This window comes from Ambystoma mexicanum, chromosome 5p (genome assembly GCF_040938575.1).
Source record: "Ambystoma mexicanum isolate Mex_15411 chromosome 5p, UKY_AmexF1_1, whole genome shotgun sequence".
Taxonomy (NCBI): Eukaryota; Metazoa; Chordata; class Amphibia; order Caudata; family Ambystomatidae; genus Ambystoma; species Ambystoma mexicanum.
In genome coordinates, this window is record NC_090930.1 from 756,594,185 (window position 1) to 756,621,205 (window position 27,021).

At 49.1% G+C, this 27,021-nt stretch overlaps 1 protein-coding gene across 1 annotated transcript in view; it reads right to left on the reverse strand.

Annotated features, from left to right (window-relative positions):
• Positions 1–144: 144 nt before the first annotated feature.
• Positions 145–27,021, reverse strand: part of LOC138481183 (chemokine XC receptor 1-like) — a 110,668-nt gene continuing 83,791 nt past the window's right edge. Inside the window, exon 3 of the mRNA XM_069613149.1 lies at positions 145–7,608. Coding sequence (XP_069469250.1) covers positions 6,468–7,577 — 1,110 coding nt within the window. The 5' untranslated portion in view covers positions 7,578–7,608 and the 3' untranslated portion in view covers positions 145–6,467. The remainder of the gene's footprint in view (positions 7,609–27,021) is intronic.

The window sequence follows — 27,021 nt, forward strand, 5'->3', positions numbered from 1 at the left end:
GAGACAAGGAAGAGAAGGATTGGGTGAAATTATGATTACAGGTAAGAAACCCCTACGTTTCCATTGCAATGGCATAAGTGTTTGTTGTTGCCAAGTAAGTTGTCATATTTTGTCCTTTTGTTGAGTAATTAGTCAGTGGAAAACCTTGGTATCAACTTTTTATTTTCCTTAAGGCAAATGATAATAAGCATATCATTGTATTATGTATACATTTATCATACACATTGTTTCTACTACAATGAAAATAAGATATAAACCACAAAATGAAGATCATCTGCGATACACCTCATTTGGTGCATAACACTGTGTGGTGTGGCATGAATTTATCCCAGACCATCTAAAAGTTGCTGGTTTTCCAAGTTAAAAGTAGTAATCGTTCTTAGAAATACACATTTATCTGGCCTTTTAGCAACGGCGTGATCAAGGAAGCAATGTTTCAAAATGTTCCACCAGCAATACGCTTTTATAGAAAATCCTGTACATAAAAAAGCTAAGGTTGGTGTGCAAGCCCCTCTATAAACAGCATAGCTCCTCATAGGACCTTCAAAGCTCCTACCCCATGTACAGAACCCCTTGCTCACAGCACGGGCTGCAAAGAGGAGGAGGAGAGCGCCTCGTGCACACAGCGGGGCACAGATGGGAGGGGAAGTAGGGGTGAGGAGAGGAACATGCGCATAGTGCGGGCCCTGAACAAGAGGAACAGAAATGTGGGGGGCACAGGTAGGAGGAGAAAAGAAAGGAATCTGGAGTAGAACATGTAGAAAGTCTGTGGGGGAAAGGAACACGAGAATGGCAAAGCACCGTGCATGGCATAGAGACGAGAAGGGGAAAAGGGAGTGTTATATCCGCCCTGCGCCCCGCAACGCGGTGACGCAGGGCGTCTCAATAAAAGCCCCGCCCCCGCGCAAGGGAGGCAGTTCCGGGCACAGACTCTAACAACGTGTGGCGTGTTTCATTTCGCTCCGGCCGGAGCTGCGCCACTGCGGCCTACTTCAGAGGCCCTCAACGTTCTGCCTCCACGCGGAGCCAGAATGTAACACTGGCGACGAAGGAAACGGGACTCAGCACACGTGCTCGACGCCCTACCAGCTGATTCTTCCTACAGCGACACGCACAATTTTCGGACATCCGGTGGGAAGAGGCACACATAACCCCCCCGCCCAAAAAAAACAACGTTTCTTTCATGCTCCGTCCCTTCGGCTGCATCGTCGTATTTGTTTTCCACAGCGGTCCCAGGGCGCTGCGACACACGACCAACTGGCATCCAGGGGCCATAGGCACCGCTACACCACATGTGAGTCCACCGCACACGCAGCGCGCACGTGCGATCACGGCAGCAGGCACCTGGAGCGAGGCAGTGGTCCCATCCGCTACTGTTTCGAAGGTCGGCCTCGAAGGGACCACTGACACCTGAAACCACACACCAAGGTGAGGACGATAGACACCATCAAGTGACGGCAACGCCCCACCATGGTGACCGGCACGTCCACCCCCAGGCCCGGCACGCCCTCTAGACTCGCAGCGAATCTGTCGATGTCGTCACCGCCAGCTCGCCCACAAGGTAGCTCCTCCACAATGATTCAGCCATTTGACCCATTCACGGAACCATCATCTGTTGGCCCCCGGTGGCAGCTATGGCTCCAAAAATTCGAAATGGCAATGGGGTGCAAGGACATAACCTCCGCCAGGAAAATGAGATTGAACCTATTGTTAAATGTGGGAGACGAGGTGCTACGAATCTTTAACTCGCTAACCATTGCTGATGGCCAAAACATTTACCAACAATCGAAAGACGCTTTGACGGCTCATTTTCTCCCACAACTCAACCCGGATTATGAAACTTTCACGTTCTGCACTACATTTCAGGCAGAAGAGGAGACCTTGGATGCCTACCACACCCGACTCAGGAAGCTGGCGATTTCATGTGAGTTCACGGATGTCGAGAAAGAAATCCGGAGACAACTCATTAACGGCATCCAATCGGAGAAACTAAGAAGGATGGTGCTGAGTGAGAGGGGCATCTCTCTAACACGCATTCTGGAGTTGGATCGTCAAAGGGAGCTGGCACATGCCAGGGCCGCCAACATGGGTATGACTCTGCAAAAACTACAACCTGCCCTCGCATCATCCATGGTGGCCCATGTCACCAATAGACAGTCCACTAGAGATGAATCTGGCGGCAACTACTCACCAGCCAGATGGCAGCCACAGATCCCGGGACCCACAGAGTGTGGATGGTGTGGTGGATCACATCATGGACGGCGAAATTGCCCGGCGCAAGGAACAACATGTGGGGCATGTGGCAGAAAGGACCACTATGCCAAGGTGTGCCGATCAACGGGCTCTCCACTACCGCCTCCGCAGAATCCCCAGGAGAAGAGTGGAACCAAGAAAAAGAAGCAGGCGATCGCAAGGCGAGTCGAAGCGACCAACTCTTCAACCGAGGAAGAAGGGGATGACGTCACAGGGACTCAACAAGACTCTGGTAGAGAGCAGCGGACCAAAGGGAGGAAAGTATACCTGGTGTCAGCTGTGTATCGTGGGCACGCTACGCAGAAGAAAGGGCTCCAGAGGCGCAAATGCCAGGTCACCCTCCAAAACCAGCAGGTATGGATGACTATAGACACGAGAGCCTCAGTAAACGTCATGCCCACAAGCACATTTCAAACACTGCAACCACGACCAGCCCTCAAGAACGCAGACACCCTTCTGTTTGCATATGGCTGCAGAAAACCATTACCAGTGGTTGGCAGATTCCGCACCACCCTCAGCCATGGTGAAAACAGGCGACCGTCCAAGATCTACGTAGTAAATCCAGGGATTGAATGCCTTCTGAGTGGCGATGCGGCTGAGGACCTAGGGCTGGTACAGTTCGTCAGTCAAGTCAAGGAAGCCCAAGAGGTCGAAAACATCCTTGCACAGTATCCCAACCTGCAAAACGGGATTGGGTGTTTGAAAGAAAAGACGATCAAGCTCCATATTGATTAGTCGGTCCAGCCAAAGGCCGTCAGACACCAGAGGACCCCATTCCACATGCGTGAACAGGTGGAGATAGAACTCAAAGCGTTGGAAGAAGCTGGCATTATAGAAGAGGTAACGGAGCCGACAACATGGGTGTCCCCGATGGTGGTCACAAAGAAACCCAAACAGCCGGGAAAGGTCCGAATCTATATAGACATGCGCCTCCCGAACACTGCCATCAAGCGGGAGCGCCACATCACGCCAACCCTCGACGAGATTGTGGCTGACCTCATGGGATCGAGAGTCTTCTCAACGGTTGATTTGAAAGCAGGTTACCACCAGCTGAAGCTGCATAGGGACTCTCGGTACATAATCACTTTTTCAACATACTTGGGTCTGCGAAGATACAAGCGGCTAAGCTTTGGGATATCTTCGGCGGCCGAAGTCTTCCAACAGACAATTCAAGAAGTTATCCGGGGCATACCAGGTGTCCTAAATGTGAGTGATGACATCCTGATCCATGCTCAGGACAAAGGTGAACACTCGAGAAGACTACGGATGCTTTTGGGCCGATTAGAAGATGCGGGCCTAACCATCCATAAGGAAAAATGTGAGTTTTTCAAGACGGAGATATCGTTCTTTGGCTACAAGTTTAGCAGCACTGGCATTTCACCGGACCCTCAGAAGGTTGCTGACATACAGGCCGCAAGTCCGCCCATGACACCCACCGACATCCGCAGCTTCCTGGGGATGGCCACGCACTGTGGGAGATTCATCCGGAACCTGGCCACTCTTTCGGAACCCCTTCGAGAACTTACCAAGCTCAGCGCAAAGTGGGAATGGGGGAAAGCGTGCCAGGAAGCATTTGAAAGCATCAAAGAGTCACTATCCGTGGACACGAAAATGGCGTACTACGACACCGCGCTTCCGACTGAACTTTTCGTGGATGCCAGCCCTGTCCGCCTGGGGGCCATCCTCATGCAGGTCACCAAAGAGGGCGAGAAGAGACCCATTGCCTATGCTTCACAAGCTCTCACAATGACAGAGCAGCGATACTCTCACATTGAGAAGGAGGCAATCGCCATACTGTGGGGGTGTCGCCATTTCCACCTCTATCTGTATGGCCGTAGGTTCACGGTGATCACGATCACAAACCCCTCCTGCCAATCTTCATGGGCACCTCCTCGCACCCGCCGGCTAGAATAGCCAAATGGCTGCTCCATCTCCAGCAGTACAATTTTGAGTTGACGTATCAGCCGGTAAGCGGCAACCCGGCGGACTTCCTCTCAAGACACCCTCGTGCGGCGACGCCACAGGAGGTTCAGGTGGCCGAAGAGACCGAGGAGCACATCTGCCAGGTGGTGCTGGCCATGAGGCCAAAGGCTGTCAGCATCGATGACATCGCAGAGGAAACATGCAAGGACCCATGTTGCGACTTGGTAAAGGATGCCATCATTTCAGGTGACTGGAGGTCCTTCATGAAGAACACTCACAACAGGACTGAGGAAGCAAAGGCGTTCCTCACAGGGATGTTCACCGTCCGCCAGGATCTGTCGATAACAGAGCAAGGATTGCTGCTCTGCGGAAATCGCATCATCATCCCGCCGGGCCTGCAGGACCGAATAGTGGCCCTCGCCCATGAGGGCCACCAAGGGATGGCTCGAACGAAGGCTCGAATTCGACACCGAGTGTGGTTTCCACAGATAGATGTAAAGGTGGAAAGGCTAGTCAACACCTGTCTACCATGCCTGATAACCGGAGCCCCACCTGATCCAGAACCAATCCAGTCGGCGGAACGAGGCTCTGGCAGGTGGGACGCAATAAGCATCGACTTCTGCAAACTACAAGAAGGCCTGTACCTCCTGGTAGCCATCGATGATCACTCCCGATACCCCGAAGTCGAGGTGGTTGAATCCACGGCGGCGGAAGTGGTCATCCCGGCCATCGAGAAGATGTTTGCGACACATGGACTACCCACTACGATTAAGAGTGACAACGGCGCATCCTTCCAAGGTGAGGAGTTTAAACACTACCTGCAAGAACCGAACATCCGGTATCACCACATCATGCCAAGGTGGCCCCAGGCGATTGGGGATGTGGAACGGTTCATGAGAACAATCAACAAAGTGCTGAGGTTATCAAAAGCAAATGCCAGTCCGTGGAAAGTCGACCTCTATCATTTCCTGAGAAACTACAGGGTCACCCCGCACTGCACGACTGGTGTCCCACCAGCTGATCTCATGTTCGGCACCGTCATAAAGTCTTCCATTCCGCATCACCCCAGCAGAAGACCGGACCAGTTCGACAATGGGCACACCGAAAGAAGGAGAACAGATGCCAATGCCCACATGAGTGCCAAGAGGAGGTTGAAACCATCCAACCACCAGGTGGGCGACCAGGTGGTCATGTTGCGGAACCCGACAAAGTCCAAGTTGGACTCCCGCTATGAGACTCTCCCATGGACCGTCAGCGAGACACAAGGGACCATGATAACCGTGCAAAGAGGGCACCGTCAGGTGACGCGTAATGCATTGTGGTTCAAGGCGGTGCCGCGCAACCTTTGGACTGATGGGGACTGTCCCCAAGAAGATGAGGACTCCCCGCTGATCGAAGACGAACCCACCAACTTTCAGGGTAAAGAAAATGCAGGTGACAGAACGTGGGAGCAGTGGAGTGAACCGGACATGTGTGAGCCGGAGGTGGAAGGTGAGAGATCAGATGAGACTGTGGAGCCTAGCTCCCAGGGTGGGAGATATGGACTAAGAACCGCCACCAAGCCGCTAGCTCGGCTCAAGGAATATGTGTGGTAGTTTGCACCACAAGAACTGGTAAAGCGAAAAGTACCTGTGTTGGTGTGTTTCTAAGTATTGGCATATTTGTGTGTGTGTGTGTTTAGTTGTTAAGTTTATTTATAATAAAGGAGGAATGTTATATTCGCCCTGCGCCCCGCAACGCGGTGACGCAGGGCGTCTCAATAAAAGCCCCGCCCCCGCGCAAGGGAGGCAGTTCCGGGCACAGACTCTAACAACGTGTGGCGTGTTTCATTTCGCTCCGGCCGAAGCTGTGCCACTGTGGCCTACTTCAGAGGCCCTCAACGTTCTGCCTCCGCGCGGAGCCAGAACGTAACAGGGAGGGAAGCCAGAAGGCGGCAAGGAGAAGGGGAAGTGAAAGGAAGGGAAGGAGGATACAAAAACACACATAGACACAAACCTTTTTGCAGCTGCAACTTATGGGTCCCCAACCATGCTAACTCTGCACTGCATCTAGGACAGGACCACAACAAGCCACCTCCTGCTACATCGCATATGTTATGCTGCAAGGCACTAGCCTGACTTAAAATGCATCTTATTTTCCTTCATGACGTTTTGTGCCGGTTGTACTGCTGACCTCTACAAACACAAAGAGAGAGGACACTGAAAGTACTTATGGGGTCAATACACTTGTGATGCAAGAATATCAAACGTCTGGATTAAAATTCATCATGCAAAAAGTCCACTTTTGCCTTTTTAGTGTTCATTCCTGATGACAGACATGTGTGCCCGGCTGTTTCCTTCTGAAGAACCCTTTGTAGAGTGGGCACTGCTGTTGCTAAAGAGCCGAGGCCTGAAAGTGGCACCTTGTGCCCATTGCTGCCTGAAGCATGGGCATTGCAGGTGCTTCCTAACCGTTGTCCCCAGAAAAGCATACAGCACAGGATTCAGGCAGCAATGAAAGTAGGCCAGGTTACGAGAAATGTACACGGAATAGTCCAGTATTGTCTGCGCCTTACATGTGCTAAGAGCAAGCACACCATACTCCTGGAAGGCCTTGAGGAATATGGTGACATTCAAGGGGGTCCAGCAGAGGAAAAATGCCAAGATGATGCTAAATATCATTTTCATAGCTCTGTGCTTTAGATGTGTTCTACACCTGATAAGGGTCTTCGCAATACTTAAGTAGCAGAACAGGATGATCCCGAAGGGCACAAGGAAAAGTAGCACAGTTTGCTGGAAATATTGCAGTCCTCTCCACACATAGCCATGTTTGCCCTGATGGCCAATGTACTCGCAGGTAACATCTGTACCTTCTCCTGCTTTGGTTTCACTGAAGAGGAATTCAGGAATGGTTAGCAGTAGACTGATGCTCCAAATAACAACACTTGTGGCAACAGCACAGTGGGTATTTCGGGGGGCGTTGGTGACATGGGCATGAACAACTGCCACATACCTGTCTACAGCCATCGCGGTCAGAAACATAACGCTACTATAAAAGCCAATGAAGAAGGTGCTGCTCACCACCTTGCACATTGCATCACCAAAGATCCACATGGAGAAGTGCTGAATTGCCCAGAAAGGAAGAGATGTGGCAAAAACCAAATCTGAGATGGCCAAGTTGCACATAAAAATTGTTGTTATATTTTTGTTCTCCCCGTGCTTTAGCAGAATGTAGAGGACCAGTGCGTTGCCGATTAGGCTGAGGCAAAATACCAGCAAATAGAAGAAGGGCACAAGTACTTCTCCGAACCTTATCACATCCTCCTCCAGGCACAGGAACACAAGAGGGCCGTAGTCAGATAGGTTGTCATAGTCATAGAAAGTACTTGCCCTCAGTAAGCTGTCTTCCGTTGGACCGTTCATTTTTATTATGCACCAGAGTTCTTCTTGTAGCCTATAAATGTAAGAATAAGATAAGTTATTTAGGGATTTTATTTTCAAGAATACATCCTGGGACTTTAGGTAAGTGAAAGACGTGGAGCAGGAACACTCAGGGTGCAGGTGGGTAGAAAAGACAACCGCTTTATTACGTTACAGTGATAAGATCACTAATTAGGCAGGAGAGTATAGATGATACATATTCTCAGTTCAAGCTCCTATCCTGAAGTCCTGTCGAACGGACTTTTCTGGAATCTGGGGCTACTCAGATTCTACATACCAATGCACCCACTGATGTAATATATATACAGAAAGGATGCTACACATCTCCCTTCTTTCCAAAACAAAATACCAACACAATTCACCATACCTTGCTCTCCAATCTTGACTCTAATTTTTACTCTAATCTCCCTTCTGTCCTTATTCTCCTCGATCTATCCTCTGCTTTTCACACGGTCTCAGTGTTAACCTTGGTATTATTGATCAGGCCCTGGCCTGGTTGACCTCCTTTCTCATGGACCGACCTGCTCAGGTCCAACTGGGTTCTTTCCTCTCTTCTATCTCTCTCTCTACTTATAGTGTTCCCTAGGGGTCTAACCCATCTCCCTGGCTCTTCAACCACTACCTGGCACCTCTTGCCCACTGCATCACTACTTTCTGCTCCAATTTTCAATGTTATGCGGATGACACTCCGCTCTCTTTCAGGCTTCCCTCAGCCACCTCTGCTTCTTCTCTTATACTAGACTGTCTGGCCACAATTCAGGAATGGTCTGCCGCCAGTGATCTCTGCCTTAATGCCAGTAAGACAGAGATCCTCCTCATTTGGACACCTGCTCCCTCCTTTCCTCTCTGTCTCTGGCCGCCCACCCTGGGCCCTCTTCATGCTCCTTCCTGTGAGGCTAAGAACCTTGGTTTCATCTTTGATTCTATCCTCTGCTTCTCTCCTCACATCCCTGATGTCTCTAAGAAGTCAAACTATCAGCTGCACCTACTCAGAAGTATTTGTCCTTTTCTCACTTTCCCCCAGAAGCTTACTGTCTTCAGAGCTCCGGTCCTCTCTAGGCTGCACAATTGCAACAGCCTCCTTCTAAATCGTCCTGTCTCTAATCTTCAACCTTTACAACTTATCCAGAACAGGACTGCAAGACTTGTCCCTGGCTTCAAGCCCAGGGATCGTATCTCTCCAGCTCGGAAATCTCTTTACTGGCTCCCTGTGGCTGCAAGGACAAAGTTCAAGACCCTCTGCATCACCCACAAGGCTTTCTGGGGCCTGGGACCGCTCTACCGCCATCTTTCTCTTGCAAAACATCTTCCTTTTCCAGCTCTTCGCTCATCCACCTTTAACTTTCTGAGGGTCAGTCGCTTCTACAAGCAGAGAGTTGGGGGCAGATCTATCTCCTCGGTTGAGGCCTCCCTCTGGAACAGCCTCCTTGCCTATCTCAAACTTGAGCAGAACCACCTCCGGTTCCGGAAGCAACTCAAGACCTTCTGTTTGTTTCGATTCTGCTTCTGCTTTCTCTCTTCTTCTCCCATGCTGATGCACCTGACTGCTCCACGCACTGGTCACCTGGTCAGCCTCTGAACTCGGGCCCAGGCTCCTGCATGTCCAGTTGCCCTTGCACTGCCTCCAGGCTCCCCAGCACTTAAGGGTTTGTATCTGCAACCTTACAGTCCCTTCTATATGCACTTATGAGCCACTCGCTGGCTGCACTTGTGAGTTAACTGCACTTCCCCCTTCCCCTCCCCTCTGGCACTTCTCCTCTTCCCCGCACTTGAACGATCTGAATGACACAAGGCCTAGGAAGATAGTTATTTTGCCCTCCCTTGTTTCACCATCCTTGACTTGTTGCGCCTAGAAACACTTGTGTACAGGCGCGTTATAAATGCCACATCATATCACATCATACCAATACCTTATACAGTCCGGATGCTACACACACCTCTTTTTTCACAATACGAAATAAAATATGATGTTTAGTTCATCCATGACACCTCCTAAGAAGAACACAAACGATATGAAAAGCATAGGAAAATGATAAACGGAACTAAGAGAGAACCAGAGGCGTTGCTAGGGGGTGGCTAAGGGGGCTATAGCCCCTGGTCTTTTGGTTGTAGCCCCGGATTGAATCTCAGCAGCTACAATCAAAAGGCTAGCTAGCCCCCAGTCCTGACAGTTCCGACATTAGCAAAGCCCTGGGTCTTGTCCAGACCTAGCAACACCCCTGGAGAGAACACAAAACAAAATGTGACTGCAAGCAAACAGCCCATTGTACATCAGACAACAAGAGGTGACTATTGTAAACCCCCCTCATTAGCATGAAGATACACACAAACAAAAAGCAAATCGGGAAATTACCCTTATTCGGGTGCAAGATGGAAACAAAAACTCATATTGTTACGCACACTTGACAATAAGCTGCTAACCTTCCAAATTGTCTTTTTAAATTGTGCATAACCAACACACCTTGCTGCCCAGTGACATGCCTAGCAAATTACCCTAAGCCTTACTGCTCAAAGACATGCTTAAAATAGAAAGTAATGCTTCTTACAGGCTTAACCTAAGATTTAATGCCAAATGGAAATGTCCTCTACTTTTCTTCAAATTAATTTTATCATTTACACGCGCGCAACCTTCAATACTTTAATGGTTTTACAAAACCAACATGTAACTTGTTTTATCACACACATGTGACCCTTGTTACTTTAATGGTTTTGTATAACCAACGTGTAGCTTATTTAATAAGTCATAATTTCCAACTTTCACACATATAACCCTTGTTACTTTAATGGTTTTACTCAACTAGCGTGTAACTTATTTCACAATACTCGACTTTTTCATTACGTAACCATATAGCATGTAATAAGAGGCTCATCAATCAATCCCTTCACACACCCAACACTGTACATGCACTCCATTCCCACATAGCAGAAATAGGTTACGAATGTCATTCCAAACACTTACTTCAGCACTAAGCGTCATGATGATCAGTCACCAGCTCAGGGTTTAACATTTCCCAGAAACAGTGGTGATCAAGCCCCTCCTCAAAGAACGTTTCAAAGATGTCTTTCTACAATACAGACAAGGGGGGGTCATGGGAGTGTCTCTTTACCAGCCTACATCCTGGGTTGGAGTCTCAAGCCCAGGAATCGTAGCTCCCCATACTTTCACAGAAGAGAAATTTCCACAACATATCATTCTTTGTCCTGCCCAAGGGTAGTCCAGAACCGAAAAATGCAATTCTGTTCTAAACAAGAGTAACCAACAGCAACCCCAGACACGTTTTTTGCCCTGGTTGGGCCTTGTCATTGAGGTGGAGCTGTGCCTCTCTAAGAACAGTGAGCAAGGGTACCACATCTGGATTACCCTAGTAACTTAGGGTGAAAACCCATAGCTACTTAATATTCACAAACAAGGGGGGTCTGGGAGTGTCTCTCTACCAGCCTATATCCCGGGTTAGAGTCTCAACCAGAATCTTTAGCTCCGCATCCTTTCACAGAAGAGAAATTTCCACTACATATCAGTCTTTGTCCTGCCCAAGGACAGTCCAGCACACAAATGCCAGTCAATTCTCTTCTGAACAAGAGTACAAACAGCAACCCCAGACACGTGTTTCGGCGTGGTTGGGCCTCGTCGGTGAGGTGGAGCTGTGCCTCTCTAAGAACAGTGAGCAAGGGCCACATCTGGATTTCCCTAGTAACTTAGGGTGAAACCAGCAAAATGTGTCTGAAGAATTTTAGTGTCACATTTGTCTTTGTTCAGTGTGAGATTGGTGTCACTCAGTGCTGCGCAGACCTTCATCAGTGTGGCGTTGTGTGTTTCTTGTGAGTGTCCAAACACCAGAATGTCATCACTATAGTTGATGCAATGCGATATATGTCTAATGAGTTCGCGTATTTCCTCTTGAAATATTTCAGCCTCTGATGAGATCCCAAAACTCTGGCATTTATATCTAAAGAGTCCTAGGTGCGTAGTAAAGGTCGTTATTGCACGCGACTCCTAGCTGTGATCGATCTGCTGGTATCCTGTGTCAAGGCAGGAAAATATTGTGGCACCATTGAAGAGGTGCAACATATCGGTGATGCAGGGTGATTGGTGGTGTTCTCAACAAATTGCTTGGTTCGGTGCCCTCATGTTGATGCATAACCTTATTTGGCCATCTGCACTTTTCTTCAGTACTGGGACGACGGGCGAGACCCTTGGTGTGGGCCCACTAGCATGCACTTGGATGTCCCCTTTTAGCAACGACAGCTGTTCCTTTTCAACTTGATGTTGAATGTTATCCCCCTATAGTGCTGTGCTACGGGGTTCACCACTGGGTTGATGGGTAGAGTTATTTTTCATCCTTTGAGTTTTCCAATACCCTTGAAAAGACTTGGAAAGTTTGTCACCACTTTGGCCACCGGAGGCATGTATTTTCCTGCCATCAATCGGTATAGAATGTACAGAGGGCGGAGAGTAGAGGCAGGTAGCTTTAGAAAGAGGCTGTTACAATAGTCCAATCTAGAGAGAACCAGAGCTTGAGAGACAGTGAGCTTCTGAGGGAAGGAGAGGAAAGGCGGAGTAGCTTTGAGGAGGTGCAGTAGGAAGTTTGACTTTTTAGAGACCTCAGAGATATGGGCGGAGAAGGAAAGTGTGGAGTCAAAGATGACCCGGAGGTTCTTAGCCTTGCAGGTAGGGGTAGGAGGGGGGCCAAAGGAGGCAGGCCAGAGAGTGAGGGAAAAGGATGGAGATGGTGTGCTGATGAGGAGGAGCTCAGTCTTGCTGACATTCAGACAAAGATCATTGATGGCACACCAATCTTGAATGGCAGTTAGGCAGTCAGAGATGAGAGAGGGAAAGGAGGTGGCTGAAAGCAGCCGGAAAATAAGTTGATTATCATCAGCATAGCACTGGAAATTTGAGCAGAAAATGGCAATGCAGTGGGCAAGAGTTGCCAGGTATAGCTTGCAAAGCCAGGGTGAGAGGTTAGACCCCTGCGGAGGAAGATGGATGATAGGAAGGACCCCAGTTGGACCTGGGAGGGTCGATCAGAGAGGAAAGAGGTCAGCCAGGCCAGAGCCTGATCAGTGATTCCCAGGTTAACACAGAGACGGTTGAGCAGGATGGTGTGGTTGACCGTGTCGAAGGCAGAAGAGAGATCAAGAAGGATGAGGACAGAGGGAATGTTAGAGTCCAGGTTAGAGAGCAGATCTTCACGGATTTTTAGGAGGGAAGTTTCTGTGCTTTTGGCTGCTCTGAAGCCAGACTGGTGGTCATGGAGACAGCCAACATAATCTGAATGAAGTTTATGCTGAGAGATGGCCAGCTTTTCCAGGAGTTTACCCAGAAAGGGGGTAATGGAAATTGGGCGATAGTTAGCCAGACAGGAAGGATCAGCTGTGGGTTTCTTGAGAAGAGGATGCACAAGGGATTGCTTCAGATGGGAGGGGAAGGATCCTGAGGCAAAGGAGTGGTTGCAGAAATTGGCAAGGGCCGGAGCGAGGGTATCAATGTGGTCCTTGATGGTTTTAGAGGAACAGGGATGAACCTGTTTTGACGAGGCTTTCATAGATCGGACTTGTCTAGTGACCTTGTCAGGGGAGAGAATCGGAAAGGAAGAGAAGGACGGTGAGGGGGTGGTAAAAGGAGGGGCTGGAAGCACAGACTGAGAGGGAATAGGAGGTACAGGGAGGAAAGGGTGGACAGGATGTCCTGTGTTTTTGAGAGGCAAGGGCATTGCAAAGAGCCTGGGAGGCAAGAGGAAGGGTAGAGACTGCCGCAGGGTTGGCAAGCTCCTTGTAGATTTTAAAGAATTCAGCCGAGTTGTTAGATGCCGCAGAGACACAGGCTTGAATGTGGGCTCTCTTCTTAGTGCGGAGAGACAGTCAGTATTGCCTTTGGAGAAGACGACGGGCCAGTTTGTCAGAGGATGAGCAAGAAACCCTCCATTTCCTCTTAAACTTAATATGCAACCACTTGCCACCTCAGTTGCCAAGACGTGTACTGTTATTTGATCGTTCTTTTCCTTGTGGTGGCACCAAGTTCTGAAGGTGCCCAAACATGGCAGTGGTTCTTTGGCGCTGTATGCGTAGATGTCTACTTGAGCCTTGCATAGTCTTGGCTTGCACTTGAGTTTTAGGTATTCTGACTCTGGCATGGCATTGATTGTTGCTCCAGAATCCACTAGGAATTCAAAGTCCTGATTTTGCATGGTCAGTGCTGGATTGCAACTCTGATTCACTGGTGGATGGCGTAGATGTGTAGAGCCTGTGTATTCTTCTTCTCCCTTTTCGGCGTCCCTCTGGGGATTGCAAGTGTTTTCCTCTTGTGTTTCATCTCTCCTTGTGGTGTCTTCTTTCAGCGCCTCTTGTTATATCCTCTTTGAGGTACCTGGCTGGGGACCGATGCCTGTGCAGTCCTTGATCCGGGTAGGTGGTCTTCATTGCCTTTGGATTTCGGCACATCGCTCGATAGTGATCTTCTCCGCTGCAGGCACGGCATATCTGACCAATAGCTGGGCATGATCCATCGTGGGGAAGGTAATGCCTGCATCGAAAGCACTGGCGATTTTCTTGTCTGGTTTCGTGTGACGTGGTCAGCTGTGACATTATCTTGTTTATCCTCTCTTCTTTGATGACAGGTACTGTGATGTGTGTCTTGCTCAATGTGGAGATTTGTAGATCCAGGGCCGACAATGTCCTCGCCAGCACAAGTATTTCTGCCAGTGAGTGCGGTACTTGCAGCAGCTTCTTTTTTAGTACCAGTGACCCACAGACCGCAACTACCTGGTACTTTATGGCTTCTTTGTTATTGTACAAGTGAAATTTGCAGTGTTTTACTCTGGTCCTTAGTCGTGTGACAAATGTATCCATGCTCTCCACTTTGAGCTGTGTGGTGGTGTAAAAGATGTGTCTTTCATAGTCCATGTTTCGGTTTGTGGCAAAATGCTCTTTCAATATCTTATTGAGTTCATCATATTTGTATTCTACATCCTCAGGCAACTGAAAGATATCACGTACCTCAGGGCCGGCAGTGACGGTGAGTAAGCCAATGATGCGTTTGTCTTCTTGAAGTCCTACTGCATCCAGGTAAACGTCAAATTCCTTCATCCACCTGGTCCATCGTGGAACCAAACTGGTGGTAGCTACAGTGTCAAAAGGCAGCATTGAAGGCACAGGGACTGCATCTCTCCCTTTCTGGTCCTGTGCGCGGGCAGGTGCAGCCGGATTTTGGTCCTGGTTTGACATGGTGTCGTCTGGCTTTCACCACCTTGCTAGTGTGTTTGGAATGCAATCACCCCTTCTGATCTGCTGGCAGGGTTATGCTCCTTTCCTTGCCTGCTGTGCAATGCTTCTCCCTCCCTTCAGTACTTTTCTATGCACTCCGAAGTAACAGTGGAGCGTTCCAGGCCGTGCATGGGGTTCTATATGTGCTTTGCGCACTCACCCGTGGGACACAGGCCTTGCCGGTCCTTTCCCTGCCCTCCCTTCGGCATCCACTCCTTTCTAGAGCAATGTAGAACGCTGCGCCTGATCCGCTATCGTGTAGTGGGTCGGGCTCTTCCTTCATTGCCAATGTAGTGTTGTACCTCCGTGTGTGCAGGGCCCCGCTGGGCCAGCAATGTAGGCAGCACACACACACACACACACACACACACACACACACACACACACACACACACACACACACACACACACACACACACACACACACACACACACACACACACACACACACACACACACACACACACACACACACACACACACACACACACACACACACACACACACACACACACACACACACACACACACACACACACACACACACACACACACACACACACACACACACACACACACACACACACACACACACACACACACACACACACACACACACACACACACACACACACACACACACACACACACACACACACACACACACACACACACACACACACACACACACACACCCCCCCCCCCCCCCCCCCCCCCCCCCAACACACAATAACACCCGGACACCAGGGATGCTAATCAGGAACTGCTTTATTCACGCGCGATGCCCGCGCACCACCCTGCGGGTCACATGACCCTTCATGCTTGTCGGCCCGTCTCATGACGTCGGCATCTCGCAATGCTACACTATTATTTCGGCAATCAGTACCTTAATAAGCATATAGTAACGGCCATCAGACAAGAAAAAAAACAGCATGACAGAATTCTCATCCTGTACGCGATTCCATTTGACATGTGCATAGGATTAGTCGCACATCAAAAGGAACGGAGATAACAAAGCGCGCTGAACGCACAACATCAAGCACGCCTCACACATTCCAAGGACATTTTCTTCATTCTCCTGCATTTCATACCGCCACTACCAGGAGCAGGAGAAAACGGCATCAATTTGAGATCCAGAATGGAAGGCCAGAATGATTCCAGCGATCGCCAGCACCCCCGGCCTGCATACCCACGTAATCATTCTGAGATGTACTCAGATGCAGAGCAGAGTTCTGCACTCCCCAGCGGTTCAAGCTCCATAGGACAGTGCAGCACTCGACATCTTCCAAAGTGCACTCTCCCAGCAATGACTTTTGCCAGGTAGCAGGGACCTCCACAAAGGCCCATAATGATGTGATCTCTTCAGGCAGCACGAACAGCAGGAGGCCAACTTAAAATTCTGGTACACCGAGCCCCACTGGTCTCTCTTGCCACTCCTCAGCCCTTTGTTTTTGCTCCTTAACAACTGGCATGACAGCAGTAGCTCAGGGGCAACTCTACATCATTTTGATGCTTTCTGCATGCTGCGCGGCCATCAATTCCAATGCTGTTGGATGGAAATTTCTCAGTCTTCTATCATTGCAGAGCAGACATTCTCAACGCTGGTACTTTCCAGGCACTCCAGCCTTTTTCAGTACCTGGCCACTTCATGGACTGCATGGACTACATAGCACAGCCTTCTCTCCATCATGACTGCCAGGGATAGCTTCTGAAGCCAGTTGTCATTCTTTAACATTCAAAGATGCATCCTGGGACTTCAGGTAAGTAAAACACGTGGAGCAGGAACACTCAGGATGCAGGTAGGTAGAACAAGAAACCGCTTTATTAAGTTACACTGATAAAATCAGTAGTTGAGGAGGAGGGTATATGTGATACATCTTCTCAGTTCAAGCTCCTATCCTGAAGTCCTGTCCAACAGACTTCTGTGGAATCGGGGGCTATCCAGATTCTACATCCCAATGCACCTTCTGATATAATATATATATACAGTAAGGATGCTACACTGTTTTTATAAATTTATTTTAACGTACATGTTTAAGGAATTCTTTCAGTTCGTTTTAGGGTACAGAATTTGATACGATATAGTTTTTCATTTTTGTAACATTATACATATAGTTTCAATGCGCCTGTATTTCATCCACTTCAGTTATTTCAGAAACTGCAAAATATAGACTTATTGGGTTGGGTTTGGAGCCGAAGTGAGGGTGCTTAGCAAGCTTTCCAGTCCCTTTAACTCACGTTGAAGCCCACCATGTTGGCCATTAAATCTATATGCTTTCTCGAAGAAGACATTTTGGGCTTACTGCACAAACTTACCCAGACTCGCTTTTAAGTGGAAAAGGTTGCTTTAATGTGACAGGCCCCAGCGCACAAAGAAACGCTAACCTGGCTCCCTGGCCTTACAGACTAACATATACGTTTTAACAAATTGCAAAACAATTAAATAAATAAACAATTTCCATTCCCCCACAATTAAATAAAGCATTTCAAATTCCTCCCTTCCTATCACTTGCTCCCTTCGGTCTCCTTAAAATCCTTTACACCTTCATTCCCGCTTTCTCCCATCTTCTCCCCGAGGCCCCTCCTTCAATACCTGTTCCCCCTCTTTGTACTGACGGGGTAACACGTTCGTGCAAACAGCACCACCCCCTTCCTTTACCGCTCTAGTACCCCATTGTGCTTCCCCCACCCCTCCTCCAAAGGGCCATATCTCCTGCATCAAGCAACTTCTTACCCCCGTAAACTCCACTCAACACCAATCTCCTCCTTTTTATGACCTGCAGCCAGGCTGACCTGCCACGTCAGCAACAATGAACCTTACATAACAAATTGCCCCGTCTAACGCCCGACCTGCCACACGAAAACTACCAGCCCTTATATACCTTTCTAACCCTTCTCAAAACCCTGGTATTACAAATAGGGGGAAAACAAAATTCTCAAATAAGTTTGACCCCCCCAATTCATTAACCAAAACGCGGGGATGGGAGGGCAGGGACAAATGCTTGTCCAACTGTCGCTTGCTCCCTAACCTTCCCTGCCCCTTTTATACCCCCCCCCCGCGGCGCTCCCAAAATCACACCAGGGGGAAACACTTTGCGTTCTGTCCGGGTCCCCCCTTTGGTCTTGCTGCACAAAAATACCCAGACACGCTTTTAAGTGGAAAAGGTTGTTTTAATGTGACAGGCCACAGCTCAAAAAGAAATGCTAACCTGGCTCCCTGGCCTTACCGACTAACATATCCATTTTAACAAATTGCCAAACAAATAAATGAACAATTTCCATTCCCCCCAATTAAATAATGAATTAAAGCATTTCAAATTCCTCCCTTCATATCCCTTGCTCCCTTCTGTCTCCTTAAAATCGTTTCAACCTTCATTCCCGCTTTCTCGCATCTTCTCCTTGAGGCCACGCCCCACCTTCTACAATACCTGTTCCCACTCTTTGTACCCCCGGGTAGCCCATTCGTGCAAACAGCACCACCCCCTTCCTTTACCGTGCTAGTACCCCATTGTGCTTTCCCCACCCTCCTCCAGAGGGCCATGTCCCCGGCAACAGAAAAACCCTCCCCTGAGGTGTTCTTTCTGCCACACCCCCTCCTACTCTGTTTTCCTCTATTTCCAACTCTTTATTATGTCTTTCACTGCCAACCTACGTCCACTATGTAATAACTGTTTCTGTATACCGAGAGATGCACTCCATCCTCCTGAAAAACTGAAAAGTCCTCATAAATTATTTCCCGATGCTCCAGCACTTGCACCCCATAAAAAGCCCTACAAAACTTCCCCATCTCCCAGTTAATCTTCTTCCTTGTCCTTTCCACTGCCCCTTCATTCACCGCACCCCTCGATACTCTCCTCAGCAGTAACTTAGTCCAAACCAACCTTACCCTGGGCCATATCTCCCATAACCAGCTAAGGTCCCTTTTCATCTTCCTTAACAATGATACTCCTGTGTCTCTCTAATTAATTCTTCCCTGAGTGTACAATGATTCCCTCTGGAACCCCATGGCGCTCCCTCGATCCCGCTAACATGGGCAGCAGTTGGTCCCACTTAAGCCCTCCTATCCCCGACCATCTCAATAAGGCGATGTTGTAGCTGCAACCCAGTGGTGGCCCAAAAATCCTTTTTTCCGCCTCCTTCCCTGCCCATTTTACAATAGAATGTTCACAAATCCATATCTGTAGCAATTCACCACTCCTCTCTGCCACATCTGCAAAATAAAAATTGTTGTGAGTTTCTCTCCACCACTTTCAAACCCCTCCCGCCCCCTGCTCTTGTCAACGTTCCTAACCGGCCCCTTTTCCAAAACTCTCAGATGTAACCCTTGTACTTTCCCGAACCTCCAGCGCCCCAGACTTTTAACCTTCTCCTCTGATAGCCGCCTCGTGCTACCTTCCGATGCAGCCCCCATCCTGAAAGAATGAGTTCCAAAAACCTCTGCTCTCTCCCACAAGGCCACCAACGCCCTCCTTATTACCCCCAAGACTTGTGCTGCCGACACTGCCAACCTGTCTTCAAGCTGAAAGACCAACCTTTCTCCGCCCCTACAAGATAATCCTATCCTCACCGGGCACAAATCCTTACTGCCCCTATCCAGAAGCACCCAACAGCCCGTTCCTTTCTGGTCCATTTTTGATCTCCGAGAACTGAACCTCCCCCCACCTTAGACCTCCTTCCCCTCTTCTCCCACCCACCAGCTCAGACACCCGGAATGCCCCAAAGAATAACCATGTGACACATGTTGAAAACATGTCCCCCTCCGATGCTGACCAGCACACCCCCTTTAAAGCCTTACATAACCTTGTCAACAAGGCCGCTGAGATCGATCTCCTGTTATCCTTTTCCCTCTTGTTCTCTCTTGCCCACCCCTCTAACATTCTACGTGCCATCTCTCCGCCCCTTGGCTCAATGCCTCAAAACCATTTTCCGTAAAAAGCAATGCCTGCCAATTTCCCCAAAATCGTTGCTCTTGACCAGCCCTTGCCCAGCCCTTGTCCATACACTCCAGTTAATCACATCATCCCTTCTTCTCTCCTCTGCGTCATCCCTGCCCTTCCAGCAGCACGCTCCCCCCATTATAAATTCCAACCATGCCCTTTTGTATGCTGTCCTAGTCGCCGGGGCTAGTGAACCCTCCACTAAAGACAGTGCTCTCATTTTCCTATCCAACACAGCTCCTCCCGGATCTGATGCCCGCTGCAATCTGCTCCTGGTGCCATTCCACGGAATCTCTGCCACTGAAAACGTGAAAATGCATAGGCAATGCCATTATCCTTCCCTGGCATGTGCGTTGCTCTAAACACCATATTCCACTTCATACAACGCAGTACAAATTCTCTCATTAATCTTGCCACCCTCTGGTCTTTTGCCACTCCTTCGTTATCAATATTAAAATGTACTTTCTTGTTCCATAACTCCATTGCCACCAACAAAGGGAAAAATTCCAAAAAGGCTATGCTTCTACCTCCTCTCTGCCACTACTCAGGCAACCTTCCTGCACACCACTTACTCCCCCCACTATCCCCACCCCAGAACACTCCAAAACCTCCTGTGCCTGCTGAGTCTGAAAAGATTGCACTTCCCAGGAAACTGGATCACACTGTAGCCACATGGACACCCCATTGAATTCTTCCAAAAATCATAGCCAAATCCTGCCGTCGTCCCTAACCGTTCCAGACAACCTCACCCTGTGATGTGGGCACTTAGCTCCCACTATAGACCTTGTCATGTTTCTACAGAAAGTACACCCCGGGGCCACTACCATACATGCGAAATTGAGATGCCCCACTACCTCTGCATGTCCACCAATGTCATTTTGTGCATTGCTATTGCCCTCTCCAGCAAACCTACAAGCCTGCTCACCTTGTCATTCTGCAAGCGTGAGGTCATTGGCACCAAATCCAATTAAATTCCTAGAAAAGTCAACACCACCGCCGGCCCCTCAGTTTTGTCCTCCGCCCATGGCACTCCCAATTCCTGCATCAGTGTCTGAAACGTCCCTAGCATCCTCCGACATTCTTGTTCTTTGCCCGCCCCACTGATAAACAAAAATCATACAAATAATGTACCACACCTTCAGATCCTAAACTGTATGTAAAAACCCACTGTAGAAAGGAAGTAAAATGCTCAAACAAGGCCCATGAAATGGCGCAGCCCATAGGAAAAGCTTTGTCTATATAAATGTGTCTTTCAAACTGCATCTCCAGCAGTCAGAAATCTTCTGCATGCACCGGTGACAATCGGAACGCTGCCTTGATATCACACTTGGCCATGACCGCCCAACAACCTTCCTTCCTTACCAAACCCAACGCCTGGTCCACATTCGCATAGGACACCCCGTAATCTCCCGGTGAAATAAAATCATTGAATGACATGCCCTCCGGCCATTATAAATGATGTATTAGTCTAAATTCCCTGACAACCTTCTTAGGCACGAGCCCCCATGGGGACACCACCAAGTCTCCCATCACATTTGTAAATGGCCCTACCACACTCCCTGCTGCAACCTCCTTGGGCAGTTTCCCCCTCACCACTTCAACATTTTCCCGCGCCGACTTCAACATTTTCCGCCCACCGTCACAACCTTGGACCCTGATAACCCAACCTAAAACCCACGCGAAAACCTTCCCCCAATATCTTGGCCCCTTCCCGGTCTGGGTAAAAGCTGAGCCACTTCTCCAAAAGCGCAACTCTAACTGGAGTATTGACCTTTCCCCACAACTCCCCGTCGTGCACCTCGTCCTCTCCCTCTGTCCCCTGATTGTAAACATTGCATAATCGGATGCCGTCCTGCGCATCTGCTGCACACATGCTTAAATTTGCACACTGTCCTTGTGCAGCCTTCTTTATTGAAAGCCTGCATGCTTCTGAGGGCTGACCCCTGCCCCCTCCCCCATTCCCTACGAGGCGGGGTGACCATGAATGGGCTGGTTAGGCACAGGTAAAGCGCTCGCTGTATGCAGCGTTGGTGCTGGCTGCGTAGGCGCCATCCATTGTAGCATGAGATCCATGTCAATCTCTCCCCCTTCCTTGCCATAAACTCCTTGTCGTATCTTACCCATTCGAAACCCCTAAAACATCCATGTATTTCAGTAATGCTACACACCTCTCAGGAAACTTCTCGCAGTAAACACTTGCATAAATAATAAAAGCTGACTTCCAATTGTCAATCGTGACCGGCACCTTTGGTGTTGTGGGCAGCTCCCTTCCTTCGCTCTCACCTCTCTGTGCAGGAGTTTAAAAACGTCCACAAACTCCCCTGCCCATATCTTTTCTTTTGTCGTCCCCATTAAATGCCCACCCAGTGGCTTTGTAATGCCCTTTTGTCCTTCCCTGTACCTTCCGCAGCCTTTTCCGTAGGAACCTGCCTTTCCTCTGGAGCCACGGGCTCCTCCGCCTTGTCAGTTTGTACTTCCACAGAGGATACACTCTTCTCCCTCTCCAAGGCCCCCGTGGTCCGAAACCCTGTTTCCCCACCTATCCCCTGTGCCCGAGCTCCCTCCCTGCATGTCCCCCACCTCGTGCCCAACCTGTGCCAAGCCGCTGACCACACCCGTTCCTGCTCACCTCTTTCTTCCCCGCCGTCACCTAGCCGCAGCATCCTGGTCTCCACTCCGACACTCCTCATCTCTTTTCTCACTGCTGCGGGGGCAAAAAAACATCAGCAGACTCCCCTAACCAATTTCCCCACCATCCTCTTGTACTTCTGCCCCCCAACCTGAAATTCCCCTTCAAACCTTAAACCCCTTCTCACCCTTTCCCTCCCCCGTAAACCATTTTGCTCTTCATCCTCCCACTGTCTAACATTCTCCTCCTCCCATTCATCATCCCCAATGAAATACCATTATTGTTGGGAGCGCACACTCGGGCCGGGCAGCTCCTCTTCAGGTGAGCCTGGGTCATCCGCCCTGCTGCTCCATTGACGTATTCTTGGTGGGGCCATGCTGACCCCAGCCTGCTACTCTTTTCTTGGGCGAGGGGTTCTATACTCCAAACTTTGCTCCTACATGCTAGGGGCCCTGCTGCGTCCTCTAGTCTGCTCTATGCATTCTTCCAGAGGGGCCATTCTCAAGCCCTGTATTACCGCCTCCTCAGGAACCATCGGGGCTGTACTATGCCCTCCGACTAACGCCCTCCTAGGCCGAGAGGTCATTCCGCAACTTCCCCTTTCCTCACTAACCGACGGGGCCCGCTCCCTCCTCCTTCCACCTGCACTTTTTTGCAGGTATTTCTCCCCTCTGCCCCTTCGTACAGCCACCCCACCTATGTCTGCGCTGCCCCTAAGCTCGCGCATAGCCTGCCTCGTGCCCACCTCTGCCCCCACTCTGCTAACAGCCTCTCCTGACCCTTTTGCTCCCGACCTCCCTTCCCCTATTTCTCCCCATTCATGGCCGCTCTCCTAGGTACCTCCCTCCTGCTGACCCCCGTGTCCCATACCCTCCCTTCCTGCTGATGGGCTACAAGCCACCACCGCAGCGAGGCCCCCATCCGCTGCTGCTTGCGCTGTGGCCTACCCTCCACAGCCCCCTTCTCCCCATAACCTCCCCCACTGCACCTGTCAGCTGGACTTTAGTTACCCTGCTGATAATACTCAGAGTCTCCCTCAATGCCTTGGTGTTCACCAAGCCCTTGCTTCCAGGTCCCTTCCTTGCCATCCTTAGCACCTAAAATTAATTCAAATTAATGCTGCTGCCTCTGGCGCCCTCCCAACTAAGCTGGCACAACAGAGCCTTGATAGAAACTCCCCACGGGGCCTGCCTAAATATATATGATGAAGCAGTGCCAGTCTTCCTCCTGCCACTTGCGGAACTGCCCTGAATTATAATAAGCCCCATGTGGCCTGCAGGCACTGGCACCTTGAAAACAAGGAGGTACTCCTTACCAGAATGAAATGTCAAGGGAACATGACCCCCACACTCTTGTAATAATAAATACTTACCCTGGCAGTGTAAAATACTATGTACCCTGCTGTGATGCCCCAAAGCTGTGGCTGCACAGCCCCACACGACAATTCTCTTCCTAAACGTGTGCGTGCACTTTGTTTTTCTAGTTCAACGATACCAGAACCTTCAGGGGCCAATTCTCTTGCCTTAGAAGCCCTGATGGATCAAAACAACAAACAAAAAAAAATTCCTTTGGTAATCTTGTACCTTGGGTGATTGCTCTTCGCCCCTTGGATCTCCCTCTGCCGGGCTCTGATCCTTCCTGCAACTTGCGGCTCCCTCCGTCGGGTTCACTACAGCCATTCAAATGCAGCTTGCAATATTTAAGAACTTTTAATACAGTTCATGATTTCCTAATACAGTTTGTGATTTGCTTCATCTCGACAGAAAGCGTGGATTCCCTTTTCCTAGCTTTCTTTCGGCATCCCTCTGCCAGGTTCACACTTGTCTTATTCTACACAATGTTCACGTTGCCAAATATACAGTTTACTTTACTTTCTCACGATGCAGGATTCACTTCCCTTTTGAGTGTACAAGGGATTTGATGTAACCCTTGTAGGACCACTCTGACACCTCACACCACCTTATCCTAGGGCCTTCTGGTACTTGCAGTTTCAACGCAAAAGGGGCCAGTGAGAGTCCTTCGAATGAGCACTCCTGCGGCGCCTGATCACTCTGCAGCTGACCCTTCTTGGGATTTCCCAAAAGTTCAAACAAACACAAGTTCTTCGTTCTCAAGTTCTTGCGTTCATTTATTGTTGACACTTGCAACCTTGGGCTCAATACAATTCGGTTTTGCTATCAGCTTCCTCCGACTGACCGATTGTGTCGAGTCCGCTGGCTTGGCTTGCTTCTGGAGTCAAGGACGGTACCACGATAGCCAGAGTGCCTCCCGGCCTGTTTTATCAATGCGCGAGGCCCTTGTGCACCATTGACATCTGTTCCTCTTTATACCAGCTGTAACTCCCGGTCTTATGATTTCTCTTTCGGAGGCTTCGTGGGTCTGAGTTGAAAAGGGCAAGAGACGTTTCTCCTTCGTCGTCCCTCCAGGTCTCAACGCCTTTCCCCTCCGTTTGAACTGCCGGTTCCGTGTATCTGTTTGCCCGTGTGTTCGGCCTTGCTCGTAGTGTGCTCTCGTGCTCCACCTTTTATCCCTGTGGGGAAGGTAAATGGCCGTCAGGTGTGTCTCATTGTTGTCAAATGCCTGACTCTGCCTGACCCTTGTGTTGGGACATGTCAGGTAAACGGCTCTGGTGTTAATCCGTTGTCTGTTACGGTGTAAGAAAGGGTTTGTGTCGGAAAAGGGGGGTAGAGCTTCTTAATATCCTACAGGGTAGGCTGAACAAAAGGTGTTACAAGGAAGGGGGTACCGCATCTCAACCTTCGTGTCCCACTTCCACTCCTGGAAGACCCCTCATCCAGATGATCCTCCCCCACTGGTCCACCACCAGAAACTAGATCCAATAGCGATGGCAGTGACCTGTCCACCTGGATGACAGATCTCCGGGGACTAGCGAGTGAAACACCTTCAGGTTTCTCACAGAGGGCACTCGCTATCGTGTCTGGAACTCCAAGTTCAAGCCCTATTTTCATCCTTGACTCACGTGACAAGAGACCACGAATCTGTTCTTTCTGCAAGCTTTTAAATGCTTAAATGAATTAGGACTTGGAATCTTCAGTGTTCTTTCTTCCACCTTAATGAGAGAGAATTCATCCTCTGCACACATGTTCCTCTTCAGCGTAGATGCTGACCTTGACTTATCAGCTCTTGGCTTCAGGCCAGACAGCCTCCCTGCACAGCTCCAACAACCTGCTATTCTACTGCGAAACAGCCTTTCCTTTTCTCTCTGTGCTTCTTTGGCTTGCTTATTTCATGATACTAATGTCCAGTTTCCATACAATGGCGGCACCGCCTGTATTCTATTCACTACTCGTAGCTTAGCCTATATGATGACTTGATCCATCTTGCATTCCAGCGTGTGTACATTCTATATACTTCTGATTTCTGCAGCACTTCTAATGTGTAATCATCTTCTTTTACGCTTTAAGGTTCACTTGAGTCTTTACTTCCTCAGTTCTCCTCTAGGATTCATAAATTGTATTCATTCAGTATTTCAGGACTTCGTGCACACTTTTCTTATGACATCGTCAGACCATGTTCTTAGCTCTTTCTCATATTCCTTCAGGAATTTGCTCCTGCAGGCTGTCATCAACTCAAGGGTACATTCGATATGGTCACCTTAATGGATATGGTCTTCCAAATACTTGATGCAGTATTGGTACAATATCTGGTGTTAGACAAGGCACAGTCTCATGTTTCCAATACAAGGGAGGAAGAGGGGTAGGATCTCCTGCAGATGTGTACGTCTGCTCCTCTACATTGCCCCCTCTGTCAGAGTCCTCGAGCACCTCCCCAGGTTTTCCTGCTTCTTTGAATCTTCTCTTGAAGAAGGGTTTTGTTGGTATCCATATCTTCATCACCCCCTTCTGGCTGCCCACATTTCTGATGTGTTCGTCCACACTCCAGGTCATGTAATTGCATTCTCCCCACGGCATACAGAAGACCCAATGTCCCACATAATTCTTAGGATCTCTTGGATACTGGAATTTCATTCCTTCAGGTGCCACAATAACCTGCTTTTATGTGGTCTCTAATGGCACTTTTTCTGCACGTTGTCTTCTGTTTCATCCTTCACATCGATCATGATCTTCATTCACACTGCTTTCTTTGCTGTTTTCTGGCATTGTCCAATTATTATCCTTATAACACAGAATCCAAACTTTATCATCACCAATATTGCTCCAAGGAACTTGAACACATTTGCCATGCAGTCAGGAATCCATGCAAATAAAAATGAGAACCAATCATCATCTCCAATAGCCTCGGTCTCCTCCTCCATTTTTCGTGTGCAGATCTGTCAACAGAGTTATAGCATCCATCAGAGTCCAGTTCTCACTTTCATGAGATTGTATGAATGGACAGCAACAAGGCACAACCTTACGCAAACACCTCCTTCCGTTGCTGTAATCGTGTCAAGGACCTACCTTTTCTGAAGGGTCATCAACCTTATGGCCCTCAACTCTTTCTTCATGGCGTTAAATTATTTTATAGTGGCATTGATTGTTTGTAGCAGCTCCCATCTGGTAATTTATAACACTTTGTTATTCACTACTGTTTGCAGTCCAGGCATGAATATAGATGTCATTATCACAGCAGTCTT